At 35.6% G+C, this 12,836-nt stretch overlaps 3 protein-coding genes across 6 annotated transcripts; 1 reads left to right on the plus strand and 2 right to left on the minus strand.

Moving 5' to 3' along the window:
• Positions 241-1,306, minus strand: LOC107638163 (dolichol phosphate-mannose biosynthesis regulatory protein). Its single transcript, XM_016341330.2, has 3 exons — positions 1,150-1,306; positions 677-804; positions 241-544 (listed from the first exon to the last, which is right to left on the minus strand). The coding sequence occupies exons 2-3, from the start codon at positions 764-766 to the stop codon at positions 392-394; spliced, it is 243 nt and encodes an 80-aa protein (XP_016196816.1). The 5' UTR covers positions 767-804; positions 1,150-1,306; the 3' UTR covers positions 241-391.
• LOC107635483 (transcription factor BIM3) lies at positions 5,091-8,119 on the plus strand. Of its 4 annotated transcripts, XR_001619257.2 has the most exons (8): positions 5,091-5,401; positions 5,595-5,691; positions 5,848-5,917; positions 6,017-6,112; positions 6,553-6,977; positions 7,458-7,587; positions 7,688-7,895; positions 7,949-8,119. XR_001619257.2 is itself a non-coding variant. In XM_016338962.2 (7 exons), exons 1-7 carry the CDS (start codon positions 5,314-5,316, stop codon positions 7,778-7,780), a joined length of 999 nt encoding a protein of 332 aa, XP_016194448.1. In that variant the 5' UTR covers positions 5,091-5,313; the 3' UTR covers positions 7,781-8,047. The 4 variants fall into 4 exon arrangements, 2 of the variants coding, with proteins under 2 accessions (XP_016194448.1, XP_016194449.1); XR_002362022.1 differs by lacking the exon at positions 7,949-8,119 and having other exon boundaries at positions 7,441-7,587; positions 7,688-7,707; XM_016338962.2 differs by having other exon boundaries at positions 7,688-8,047.
• On the minus strand, positions 8,179-12,830 carry LOC107635482 (uncharacterized protein At1g04910). Its single transcript, XM_016338961.2, has 10 exons — positions 12,379-12,830; positions 11,816-11,900; positions 11,142-11,212; positions 10,967-11,055; positions 10,635-10,878; positions 10,416-10,528; positions 10,221-10,311; positions 10,003-10,131; positions 9,248-9,795; positions 8,179-9,036 (listed from the first exon to the last, which is right to left on the minus strand). The coding sequence occupies exons 1-10, from the start codon at positions 12,568-12,570 to the stop codon at positions 8,571-8,573; spliced, it is 2,028 nt and encodes a 675-aa protein (XP_016194447.1). The 5' UTR covers positions 12,571-12,830; the 3' UTR covers positions 8,179-8,570.

The following is a 12,836-nucleotide window of genomic DNA, read 5'->3' on the forward strand; positions in this document are numbered from 1 at the left end:
ACCCTTAGAGGGATTTTTGTGAATTAAAGTTTGGGAGAAGGGACAAAAGTGAATGGTTTGAAGGGTTACTATGATTCTATTTTACTTGTCGAACTTTTCACTTCAATATCTTCCCTTCTCCTCCAAAATCTAAACACACAAACACATCTTAAGTTTTCTTTCTTAGCAAAAAAAAATTACCTTGATGTACTGCTCTATTTAGTGAAAATCTCTAATCCAATCAAAACAAAACCACTCATAGTCATAGGATAGTAATATTGAACTCTTATAAGTTATAAAGAAATAAATTTCTTCTCAATTTACCAGATAAAAAAACACTAATTGCCTTCACAAAAATGAACACTAGTTACATTATAAAGGACAACCAAATAACCTCCAAAACATACAACAATTAAGCCTTCTTCTTTTTTGATTTGAGCATGACCAATCCAATAAATATGCACAAGAAGCAAAGAATTGCAACACCAGCTGAAACCGGTATTAGTATGGCATACTCTTGAGGCAAGAAATACTTGTGCACAAAGTGATCACCATCTACAAATGGCTGAAAATCAAACACCAAAAGAAAACATCAACACACAAGCTACTCCTACTAGAAGTTGAAATTTTGAAGGCAATAATAGCAAGCTAACTTGATTTTAACTATATAATTGGGGAGTTAGTTAATAGCACTAACCAGGATTATAACCCAGAATGTATAATACGTGAATATTGATAAGCTAAGAAAAGTTAGTAGAAATCCAACTGCTCTATCAGCTAATTCCATTTGAAAAGATTTGCCCCCTTTTTGCTCTTCTCACTCTCCTGTTCACAACAAATTTGCATTCATCACAATATTGGACACTTGAAACAAATATCATTAGCTATAATCACGGTTTTGATTGAACTAAAGATTCTGTTTTTAATATAAATTAGAACAATGAAAAGAGTAAAGTAAGGGAGAACAAATATCACAGATAAATAGTTAAATACTTGCAGCAATTGGCACAGATCCACGTAAAGTTTTAAAATTTAAACAAACTGTGAAATGCTTTTGTCTTCTAAGTTCTAATCCGAATAGATTGGGAACAGAGAAAAAAAAGTGGTGCAAAGTTTAAATAGAATATGCAATTGGAACAATACAGAGAGAATAGAGAAGAAGATAATCACCAATGATGGGGGAGAAGGCTACAGAAGAGAATCTTGATCGATGAAACGAGATCGTTCACGAAACACAAGAATCAGAAAAAGAAGATTCAAAAAAATTAGAGATTTTCATGGAGCTCTCATAAGTTGCTAACGGAGGAAGAGGGTCTGCGTTGGGTGCTAAAATATCGGTGTTTTAATATTTTTAACTGTTGATTTTAATTAATATATATTATATATATTTTTTATAAGGTTTAATTACTTTGTTGGTTTCTATAGTTTCGTAAAATTTTCAATTAGGTCTTTATATTTTTTTTTTTAATTGAGTTCTTTCACCAAAATTTTTTTTTTAATTGGGTCTCTATACTTTTTTTCTTTTTATTTAGTTCTTTATACCAATTCTTTTTTATTAGTTAGGTCCCTATAAAACTAAGCCAATTACTACTTAGAGGGATTTAATTGAAAAAAAATTAGTGCAGGGACCCAATTAAAAAATATATATAAGGACCTAATTGAAAATTTCACAAAACTATAGAAACCAATAGAATAATTAAACCTTTTTATAATTGAGATTAAACGGTTAAAATTATTTAAACACTGGTGTACCTGATACATTTAAAATTCTTCCTAACTTATGTTGGACACATCAAGTCTTGTCAAAAAGTACTTGATGTCGTTAATAGACATGGATTAATTTGTCTAATTTTAGAATTTTAAAAGACAAATATATCTAATTTTAAAATTTAAAGAAACTAATATTTATATAAATTAAATTATCTGATATTTAGAACCACTCAACTAATAATAATCTAACTATCAATCTTAATGTATTGACTAATTTTGTAGTTGTTCATAAGGAATATAGATTTTGGATCAAAAGCTAGTGTTATGAATTCTACCTAAGGTGTTTAACTTTATCTATTTAAATTGGTTCTTGCCACTAAAAGCATCAAGTATTTTTTAACAGAAAAACTTGACACGTCAAACGAAAACAAACTTCATAGACTTATTTGATATTTTTTATTATTTAAAGATAAATTTATCTAATGCAAAAGTTCTCAAGGATTAAATGGTCACTTTCATCCAAAAATAAAAGCTATATTAATATATGAGTTGAACCTATTTTGGCCCTTGAAATTTTCGATCTGCCTCAATTTCGACCCCTAAATTTAGAATTACTCAATTAAAATCTTCAAATATTGAATCGTGACCCATGTTTGCCCCTGTCGCTATCTCTGTTAACGGAGATCTGATGTGGCACGTTAAGTCGCCAGAGTATGTATCCATGTGTCACGCAGCTTGCCAGAGTGAAAGTGTGATGAGTAAATGATGTGGCAGAATTTGAATGAACTCAATTTAACTCCTCTATAGATGATAAAACCCTAATTTGCAGCCCTCTTTTTCGAATATATTCAAGACTATGCTAGAGAAATGATGAGTTCAGGAAGCCAAGCTACAGTGAGTTCTGCACGATCACGTTTTCATGGGGCTTTCCAATGTCGTCTTCTTCTTCTTCTTCTTCTTCAATGTGTTGCTACTGGTATTTGTGGGTGACGAGTAATCTTAACATTTTTTTTTGTTGGTTGTTGCGAAATTGGCAGAGTTTTGGGAGAATATGGTGTGGCTTCTTTATGTGGACAGACATTGAAGAAGAAAAGAGTTTAGTGGGAAAAATACAGCCTACAAACAGTGATGATAGTTGGAAGATGAATTTATCATGGAGAATTACTTCAATGAAAGTTGAAATTAGGTGTTTGAAAATATAGATTAGTATTTTAAGTTTGGTTATTTTTTTAGTTGTGTTTCTGATTGTTATGTATGGTGTAAGTATGATTAAATTTTGAATTAAGGAAAAGTATAGGGTACCAACATATTATCTACCAACTTTATCTATAAAGACACTTCTATTAAACACAGCTATAAAAAGATATTTTTATTAGACACATCCACGAACACACTTCCATGAAACACAATTATAAATAAGAGTTGGCAGAAGTTGGCAGATATGCTGTTGGTAACGTAGCGGAACCGTTTGATTAAAAGTGTGGACTTGAAGGTATGTACTCTAAGGATGAATGAAAGCATTGTATTCAGATTTTCATGAAATAAAAGTATGGTGCTAGCTCCTCTAGTACAATAGTAAGGAAGTAAAGCAAAGTATTAAACACATTAGTACCATTCATAAAGCTAAAATAAAGTGTCTACATTTAGTGAATATCCAAAAGCATTGTTCGCCAATAGCTGAACAAATATCCAAAAAGTCATGAATAAAATACATCCAGAAATTCTTTAACAAAATAGCCAAGTATTTAGACACATATAACCATGTTCCAGTGACACAAGAACATGGCTTGGAAAGAAGCATTGGTTTAGGCTGGGCTGGATTTGTGGAGGTGGGCTGGGCTGCTGGCTTTGACTTGGGCTGGGTTGCAGATTCAGAGGTGGGTTGGGCTAGATAAATTGAGGTGGGTTGGGTTTGAGATTTAGAGTGGGGCTGAGTTGGAGGAGTAGAGTTCAGCTGGCCTGGGAGTGCAGAGTTTGCTTCAGAAATGTGATTGTATTTTGTTCAAGGAGTATGTTTGAAATACATGAAGATGGATTTGAGGTGGTGTCAGATACCATGATTTTTGGATTGGGGATCATAGGGACCAGTTGTGGAACCTCATCAAGTTCATGTTCAGAATTTCCATGCTCAAGGTACACATGCACTAGACCTTCATTATTTTTTGCGTGAAAGCACATCTCTAAGAGCTCCTTGTCATGTGAAAATGCTCTCAACCCAGTCTTCAAGGACCTCCCAGGAGCTAGCCACCAGCACTCCTTCAAATTGTTATATCCTAAAACCTTGTAGTAATTTCTTATTGAGAACACGTCCAATGTATCTTCCTCTAGTCCAAATAACTGTTCAATTTAGTCTCCGACATACACGACTTTTCCATCTTCTTTTGTCTCAAAACTTTCTCCATGGTGGATGACAATTGTTATATCATTATTCATCTACATTGCAAAATAACAGAAATCTCAACAATAATTTTAAAAAATAAAGCATACTGACTTAACTGACTTCAAACTCCAAACAGGACAATAGGTCATCATTCATTTTTAAACAACAAATTCTTTATACACAAGCAATAACACACACATAATAACATTTATCCACATCCACCAAAAGATAAAATCAACATTCTCTTCTTCATCAAGAAAAAAAAACCCCTAGCATCGTTCACATGCAAAAATTTACAATGCCCTAAATATAGTCAGCACCTTCTTCGACAATAACAATCCAATACAAGAACCAAAACAAAAGCCAAAAACAGAGTACTAAGAAATTTGTGAAAAAAAATATATAAATAACACTTCCTAACCTGATCTTCGTCGTCTCTTTCCGCGCCAATGTTAGTTCGTCAGCAATCTCACCAAGCAGTTCAATACACCACCAATGTAGGCTCTGATTCTCCTTTCTCACAGTCAAGCATGCGAGAAGGTTAAAAACGTGGAGAAGAAGAATAGAAGAAAAAGAGAATGAAGAAGAAGGGTCAAGTTACGTTTGTCTCTTCATCTATATGTTGACCCAACGTTTTTAACCCAACGAAGCCCTTAAATGACGTCACATTGAGTTAAAATTGGGAGGGAACCTAAAACGACGTCGTTTTAGAGTTTCCTATGTGTCAACTTAGCGTGCCACATCAAATCTCCATTAATAGAGATAGCTACATGGGCAAACGTGGATCACAATTCAATATTTGAGAGTTTTAATTGGGTAACTATAAATTTAGGGGTCGAAATTGAGGCAGGTCAAAAATTTCAGGGGCCAAATTGAGTTCCAACTCTTAATATATAGTATAGTAAACAAAAATTATGAAAATTAAAGATTTGTATTTATGTGAGTTAATTATTAAATTAGTATAAAAAAATACGAAAAAAACACACACAAAAAAAGGTACGAAATTTATAAGGTTATTATGTGAATTGTTTTTGTTAGGTTTAGCCCCATTATTTGACAAAAATACTTGAGCGCGTAGCTGAGAGGAAATAAATAAAGCTTTAAAAGGCTTCATCATCGTCTGTCTCGTTGTAAGTTCCAACTAACTAGGGTCAGGTTTTTGCCCATTCCTAACAGCTTCACTACACTTCCTTCCCTTGCCATTTTCTCGGGATAATTTCCCCTTTTTATCGAGAATTTTGAGCATGGCTAGGTCTGCCAAAGGCCACCAAGAAGAATTGGACGACGACGACGAAGAACACTTCACTGCCGACACCTCTTCTCCTCACAAAGGTTCTCAATCTTTCTCTCTCTCACACGCACACTGTAATTTGGGGTTTTTGTGGTTCCATCTATGTCTTTTGATGAGTCTCTCAAAGTTATTATCTTTTTCAACTTAGATTTTGAAATTCAGCGATAACATTGTCAATTTGTCACTATTCATTGTTGTTCTTGTTGTTCTTGTTGTTATGTTGTAACTTGGCAGTGAAGTTGGATGAATCAAATAGTGGGAAGAGGGTGAACCCTCATCGTTCGAAGCATTCAGAGACCGAGCAGCGTAGAAGGAGTAAGATTAATGAAAGGCAAGCTCTGTTTTTGTTTCCCTTACTGTTTCTTTAGTCATGATTGTTGTAGACGAGTTAAATGCTTTTGTTTAGGATTTTGGTAAACCTTTTGTGTGAATGTTTATAGTAATGGTTGAAAATGGTTGGTTGAAATGAGTTGTGTTTGTGTGTCAGGTTTCAGGTTCTGAGAGATCTTATTCCTCAAAATGATCAAAAAAGAGATAAGGCTTCCTTTTTGTTGGAGGTGATTTATTCAATCATGTTTTTTGTGAGCTTGTTTTATGTGATGTTATGTCCTTTTGAACTTAACTAAAGGATCTTTTACCCTTCTTTTTATTTGCAGGTTATTGAGTATATTCAGTTTCTGCAGGAAAAACTGCAAATTTATGAACAGACTTGTGAAGGATGGAATCAGGAACCAACGAAATTAATCCCATGGGTAAGGTTACATGGAATTACGCTGTGTGCGAATTTTTCCTGAGTGTTGGTTCATTTCTGCCTTGCTTTATGAAATGTTGTGTAAATGCATTTCTTTGTAACTCGGAATTGGTAGTAATGATATGACCTTTGTGTTTGTCTAGTTTGATCAGGGTTTACTTTTACACTGCAAAACAGAAACAACCCAACTGCCAAGCCTTATTCCAACTAAGTTTCATTACTTACATTACATGATGCTAACTGATTTAAGTTCCGTTCATTCCTAGGTTTGTTTAACCATATTCTGCAGTTTCTTCAAATTCATGTCTGTTGTAGTACTCCGCTATGCGCAGTTAAATGAGTTCTGAAATGGCATAGTGGCAGCAATAATATATAACTGTCATAGTGGCTGGTTGTGCCTGATTATATCCAAATTTTATTGTTCACCTCTAATTTTATCAGAGAGGTCATCATGGACCTGCAGAAAATAAGGCAGATACTTCTCAAGCTATGCAAAATGGATCTGCTCACGAAAAAAATGATGTCTCTCCATTATTGCCAAAAAATGTACAGAACCCAATAGAGTCTGACTTGTCAACAACAACTATCCAAAAGGGCCACACCATTGGTTCAGCTGTAGAAGCAGTTCCAATGGGCATGCAAATGAGACTGGATGCATTTGACCCAGTTGTAAGCAGCAGTATGCCAAACCAACGTCTGCATCAACCTATATCTAATGCTGATATGTCCTTCCAAATCCAGCCCCAAGTTTTGTTTAGTAAACCAAGCAGCGGCAACTATATGGTTTCGGATAATGTGTTGATGGAACATGAAGAGCTGACGAATGAAAGTGAATCACAAAGCATTTCAAATGCGTACTCGCAAGGGTGAGTTTCTTTGATAAGTCTATCACAGTTTCTTCACTTATTTGTTGTTTGTAAATTTTAGTGAAATAAATTAGTTTATTTAGCAAGTGATGAACAAAACGGAGATAGGGGTGTCTGTGTGTAAGGAAACCTGTTGTCCTATTTTTGATCCACCCTTCATCACTGTTTACCATCTGTTGGAACTTCCTCCTTAATTCAATCAGTGTTCTATCTTGTAACTTGTTTATCTATTCATCATCCTCCTTGAATAGATAGAGAATTTACAAGATAACTTTGATAAGTGGCCAAAAGCCACTGAACCCCATTTTGGACAATCATCAAGCTGTTATCCCATTCTTCCCTCTCGTTGAGGACCAAAGCTTTTAGGAAATAGTGGATTTTATCCATTCAGATTTCAGACTATTACATGACTTCAAGTATCTTGTAATTGGAAGGGGATATCATTCACGCCATTGCTGATTAGGTTTCTGTGTCCAACAGAGTATTAGATACTCTTACACAAGCTCTGCAGTCTTCAGGAGTGGATCTGTCTCAGACTAGTGTCTCAGTGCAAATTGATGTTGGTAGAAGATCAAATCCGGGCTTTATCCCTTCTGCATCTAGCTCAAAGGTTTGTTTTATACTTCATTTCTTGGTCAACAAACTGTGTTCGAGAACGGACAATTTTTAAGGATTTTTCACAACATTGTTTCTGCCAAATATTTGTTCAGGTGTATGGAAACCAGTTTGTGACCAATAGAGTTAATTACTGCAGTGAAGACTCTGATCAAAGTCTAAAGAGGCTGAGAAGAGATGCCACCTAAGGGTGCCCACCCCCCACGTTTATTGTCTTGTTTCTTGTCTTTAGCTTAGGCGAAATGGGAAGAAGGATTAGATTGGATCGCATCAATTTTTGCTATGCTGGTTAATTCTGGAGATGTATATTTTAATATGGTTCTGGTTTTGAAACAAAGGTATATTAGTTAAATAAAGTGTTAAATACATATGTGTGTGTGCACTTCCACTTGATTTTGCGATTGAATGGAAAATATTTTATATTTTGCTTTCAGCAGAATGTATTATGAGTTCAATTTGTACGTTCTATCAGTACAGACAAATGTTACAAATGTTAATAATTAAACAATAGAAATAAGTTGCTCCAACATAATTGCAATAGTTTGAGTCTTCTCAGTTAAAAAACAAAATGTGGAAACTACTTTCAACAGTTGCAAAAGTGGATTTACATTAGTTGAATGCAGTCTGTAAAACTATGCATGAGAGAAAACCAGAAGTTCCCTAACAAAAAATTCAAACTACTGACCTAAACCTAATAATAACTACACCTTTCTTGCTAGGTCACATCAAAACTTAAAAATCTGGGTCAATAATTTAGCCTTTCATGCTTATATTTGAGGAATTGAGCTGTGAAAAGGCACAGGTATGGATGATTCTTGCTACTGAATTTCCTGAATCAGAGTTACAAAGCCACATCTCAATGACTTCACGCCACTTCTTGCACCCAGATTGAATCCAATATGGCAACAGTTGGAAGCAAAATTGATTTATGAACAATATATCTTGAGAATGTGAATCCATTAACATATTATATTGATGTCATCTTTCCCCACCCTCAAGTTCATCTTGATCCTCAAATTGATTTTCTTCTTTAGTGCTTACTTCTGCTTCACCACCACCTTGATTTACACCACTTGGTGCAAAGAATAATCCAGATATTGAATCATCGTCGGCTAGATCGTCTTCATTTTCCTTATCTTTTGTTTGAGAAACTGGACCAGCGTCCATCCATGCAGGACATTGATGAGAAACACCAAGCGCTGTCCAAATTTGGGAAGCTGAGGGAACAGAAGAATTATTTGATACTTCGTTGGCGTTGTGCCTTGAGCAAGAACATTCAGGGACTGGATGCGATAGAAAGGATAATGGTTTAGAATTATTTGATGCTTCTATAATTCCATCAAGTAATGTTTTTCTCAAATGCCTTCGAACTGATGTTAGCCAGGTATGATTTGCTTGATATGTGTGGTTCCGGATCTCATCTACAAGTTTAACAGCTTCTTTTCTGCATCAACAGAAGAATGATTACCAAGTGTTAAGTTACAAATTTGAAACTTACCATTTGATATCTAACTTGATATGGTAAGAAAAAATGTCTAAGTTTTGATCTTAACTGAATAATAAAAATATATTGTACAGTGTTCCAAGCTTATGATTTATAGCGATAACTACTTGTTGAAAGCATACATAGATACATGCAAATAAAGGTAATTTACCTGTCAGGTCTAAATGTCTTTGATGCAGCTGACTGATATAGCCTGTGACCCATCACCAAGCTAGCAAAGTTCGGATGCCCCTTGCCGTCACGGTCAAATCCAGGGATAAATACATCAGCTTCAACACAAACCGCATAGTCAATAGCCTCCCATAGTAATTTATGGGCATTGGTCCTCAATTCCATGACAGTGCTATCCGGCTCATTGTCGCTTTCTGCTACCCAACCCCACCAACCCTCTATATTATATGATTTTGGCCTTGCGGGAGGTGGAGGAAGTGGCCGAGGGCGGGGACCTGCATTCTTCCAAGCTGCACGCTTTTTAACTTCTTCGGTGAAAGGATGTGCAGGAGGAGCATTAACTAGGTTAACCTCTTGCCCGTAGAGCCTACTCAGCTCCCAAGGGGTGCTAAGAGAAGTTCTATCAACTACATTTTCAAACATTGCATGAAGAGCAATCAATGTTCTTTGACCACCAAAGACTTCTCCTCCGGATACATATATAATTGCATCCTTTGTGTATCCATAAGCACGCAGAAGAATACCAATCTGAAAGCAATCAAAATTTCTGATCAATACACATGGGAGCAGTATAGACATAGTAGTACTTTTATTTTTCAACCATAAGCCCTTTACTCGAGTAAAGGATCTATGGAAAAATTGCAATAACTATTACAAACTTTGGAAGAGAATATCTGATCAATTAATTGACATTGAACAAGTCAAGTTGCTCAAAGTTTGAACATATCTTTTTACCTCCTCTGGCATTAGAGGACAAGAACCTTTCAACCTTGCTGCAGCTGAGTTCACAGAAAGCCTCCCCTTGACAAATCCACGCTTTATCATCCAAGATCTTTTATGTTGAATCAGTTCGGTGTGCACGTCCTTGAAAGGAATATAAAGCCACAGCTTAGATATGAATAAAAAGGAGCTTGTGTGAGAGAATTGGCATCCATCTTATTTGAAACATGTACCTGGAAAAGCTCAGCGCAACCGTGATATGCTAAAGCTTCTCTAGTCATGCCAGGGTCAAAGGCAATAAATGGTCGACCTGGGGCTCTTAACCTATGATTGTATTAGGAACTACATGTGTTAACTAAAAGAAGCAAGAAATAATAACCAGGCAAAGAACAAACAAATAAGAGACATGACAATGAAGATTGTCTTGCCTCTGTAAAATCCTAGCAGAAAGATCCTGGACTTCTTGTCGGAACCGAAGAGCATGAAAAGCAACTCGACATCTTAGCCTCTGGTACTCTTCAAAATGTGGTGGAAGAATGGGCTATAAAAAGAGAATAAACTACAAAAATGACAAAACTTGGGGGCGAGAAGCCAAAATTAAGATAAAAAACTTGAATGGGAAGCAGAAATTATCTTAGCTAGTTTACCTGCAAACATCCACCTTCAGAGATAACTATTTCAACTACTGAATGCTTCTTTAATACGGGAAGAACACGAAGCAAATAATAAGTTGGTGATGCTGAATATGGCACTCTAAAAACAGGAATCTCCTTCTTCCTCCTTGCTCCCTTGAGATCTTTTGGAAGAGTTCTCACAACTTTGACATCTTTTGCTAATGACAGTACAAACTGATCCTCGTTATATAGGTATGCAAAACTCTTGAACTGAGAGCTGAAAAAAATAAGTTGGAAAGAAATACTTTAGATCACAGAAGGCAAGTTCAACATTAGATTCTGTAATTCGTTGGAAGAACATGAACCTTATTCCCTTGCTGCTGGTTGTTGATAGGATCTCAGGCATTACTAATGTAGCATTAAGAAGTCGAGCAACCACAACCACATCGCATATCTGAAAACCATCGGATAGGAATACCCTTTTAGTTCAACATGATTTAAGTACACTAGGATAGAGACCCCGAAACACCATACACTCACCGAATTCCTGATGTCATGAAAGCCACCTTGTATCCGGACAAAAATAAACGCATTTGTTTGTGAACTGGGATCTATCAAGAAAGGAAGATCCATAAAATATGTATTCACATATGAATGTATACATATATTTAGAACAAAATGAAGTGCAGAATCCACAGAACCCTTCAAACAATTTGAAATTCCATATCCTCAATGAACTAGTTTATTTCTGGTTGTGTATTTGATCTATCTAGCCAAAATCAGAATTATGCAGTTAATCTACATATATGAATGTATACACATTCACATATCAACTATGATGATTTGTTTCCTCAGACATCGGTTAGGTTAAAGATAACATAGCAATTTATTTACAATAAGGAGCAGCACTAAGCAGAATAGAATTGAAGTGCCAGTCACATACCATCACATGCTTACACATACAATTGACTTCATATAGAAACCCCCATAATCTGATAATTCTAAGTTTATATCAGACCTTAAAGTAGTATAAAGGAAGCTAGAAAAAGAAAATTGATTGCTCTAACTAAGAAAACTTAACAATCAAGAGACAACCAATCCGAAAATAGAGTACCTCGCAAGTTTGATTATGCAGCAAACTAATATAACAGCACAAAATTCTTTGCAATTTAGCAAAATTGTAGAATGGAAACAAGATGAAAAGTTGAACTAACCAGCATAGTATCCTCTGGGATTTGAGTCAGGATACAAGGACTCAAGACGCTTTACAGGACCCCATAGTCTTCTATATGAGGCACTCTGCATCACAAAAAATAGAAAACAAGATTAAAAATGAAAAACATAACCGAAAAAAAAGGGGGAAAATGCAGGAAAAGTAATGCTTAAAAGTAATTGCAGCTTAATATTACTCCAAGTACTTGGTAGACTCAAATGTAATCCAAATTCAGTCAAATGAACAAACTAACAAAGATCCAAAGCCAAGGAACACAAACAAGGCATCACTTATTTCGGAGAAACAAAGTTAATAAAGCAAAGTTAATGTATGACTATGACCCCAACACCTTTGTCATCTTGTTAAGTGCAAAGCCAAAAATTCGTGAACTATGAAACACTCCCAAGGACATAAAAGGGTCTCAGCAATGCAAATAAATCTGGGGTTGAACAGAAATTAAATTAAAAAGGAAAAAGCCAAAAAAGGTGGGTGCCCCAAATAAAGTAACTAAGAAAAGAAGTTGAGATCTTTATTGTGAGATATGATTGCTTGATGATTGATTACATTTGAAGGGGAATGTTGTAAGTCAAAGATGGGTCTCCAAGAGAAGATTGTGACTGAGGATTGGTATTCTGCAATGCCCATTTCAGTGAATCTGGCAAGTAGGAAGTGTGTGAAGATTGAGAAAGCTGAGAGAACAAGCCCAACAAGACCAACCCATTTCATCTTTGACTTCATCTTCACTTCCCCTTTCATTGAATACTAAAAAAATTGTATCTTTTTTTCCCCCTCACACTCTCTCTGTTGAGCTTCAGAAGCAGAAGCAGAAGCAGAAGCAGCAGCCACAAGAGAAGTTAGAAACAAACTAAACATGGAGATAAAGAGAGAGATTGAAAGAGTCTTTGAGATTGAGATGGGCACGTGTTAAAGGGTGTCTTTTGTTTAAGATAATAACACAGTCCAGAGTCCACACACACACACACAGATAGAGAGAGAGAGAGAGAGAGAGAGAGAGAGAGAGA

The sequence above is a fragment of the Arachis ipaensis genome, chromosome B04, assembly GCF_000816755.2.
Source record: "Arachis ipaensis cultivar K30076 chromosome B04, Araip1.1, whole genome shotgun sequence".
Lineage (NCBI taxonomy): Eukaryota > Viridiplantae > Streptophyta > Magnoliopsida > Fabales > Fabaceae > Arachis > Arachis ipaensis.

Bases quoted from the DNA above. Each gene is read 5' to 3' on its own strand.
- LOC107635482 (XM_016338961.2), bottom strand. From the start codon at position 12,570: ATGAAAGGGGAAGTGAAGATGAAGTCAAAGATGAAATGGGTTGGTCTT. The intron at 11,901-12,378 runs GTAATCAATCAT...TTTGTGATGCAG, and splicing joins TACAACATTCCCCTTCAAAT to AGTGCCTCATATAGAAGACT. The intron at 10,132-10,220 runs GTACATGTTTCA...ATTCCTTTCAAG, and splicing joins GTTGCGCTGAGCTTTTCCAG to GACGTGCACACCGAACTGAT.
- LOC107635483 (XM_016338962.2), top strand. From the start codon at position 5,314: ATGGCTAGGTCTGCCAAAGGCCACCAAGAAGAATTGGACGACGACGAC. The intron at 5,402-5,594 runs GTTCTCAATCTT...GTAACTTGGCAG, and splicing joins CACCTCTTCTCCTCACAAAG to TGAAGTTGGATGAATCAAAT. The intron at 5,692-5,847 runs GCAAGCTCTGTT...TTTGTGTGTCAG, and splicing joins AGGAGTAAGATTAATGAAAG to GTTTCAGGTTCTGAGAGATC.
- LOC107638163 (XM_016341330.2), bottom strand. From the start codon at position 766: ATGGAATTAGCTGATAGAGCAGTTGGATTTCTACTAACTTTTCTTAGC. The intron at 545-676 runs GTTAGTGCTATT...TTTGATTTTCAG, and splicing joins CATTCTGGGTTATAATCCTG to CCATTTGTAGATGGTGATCA.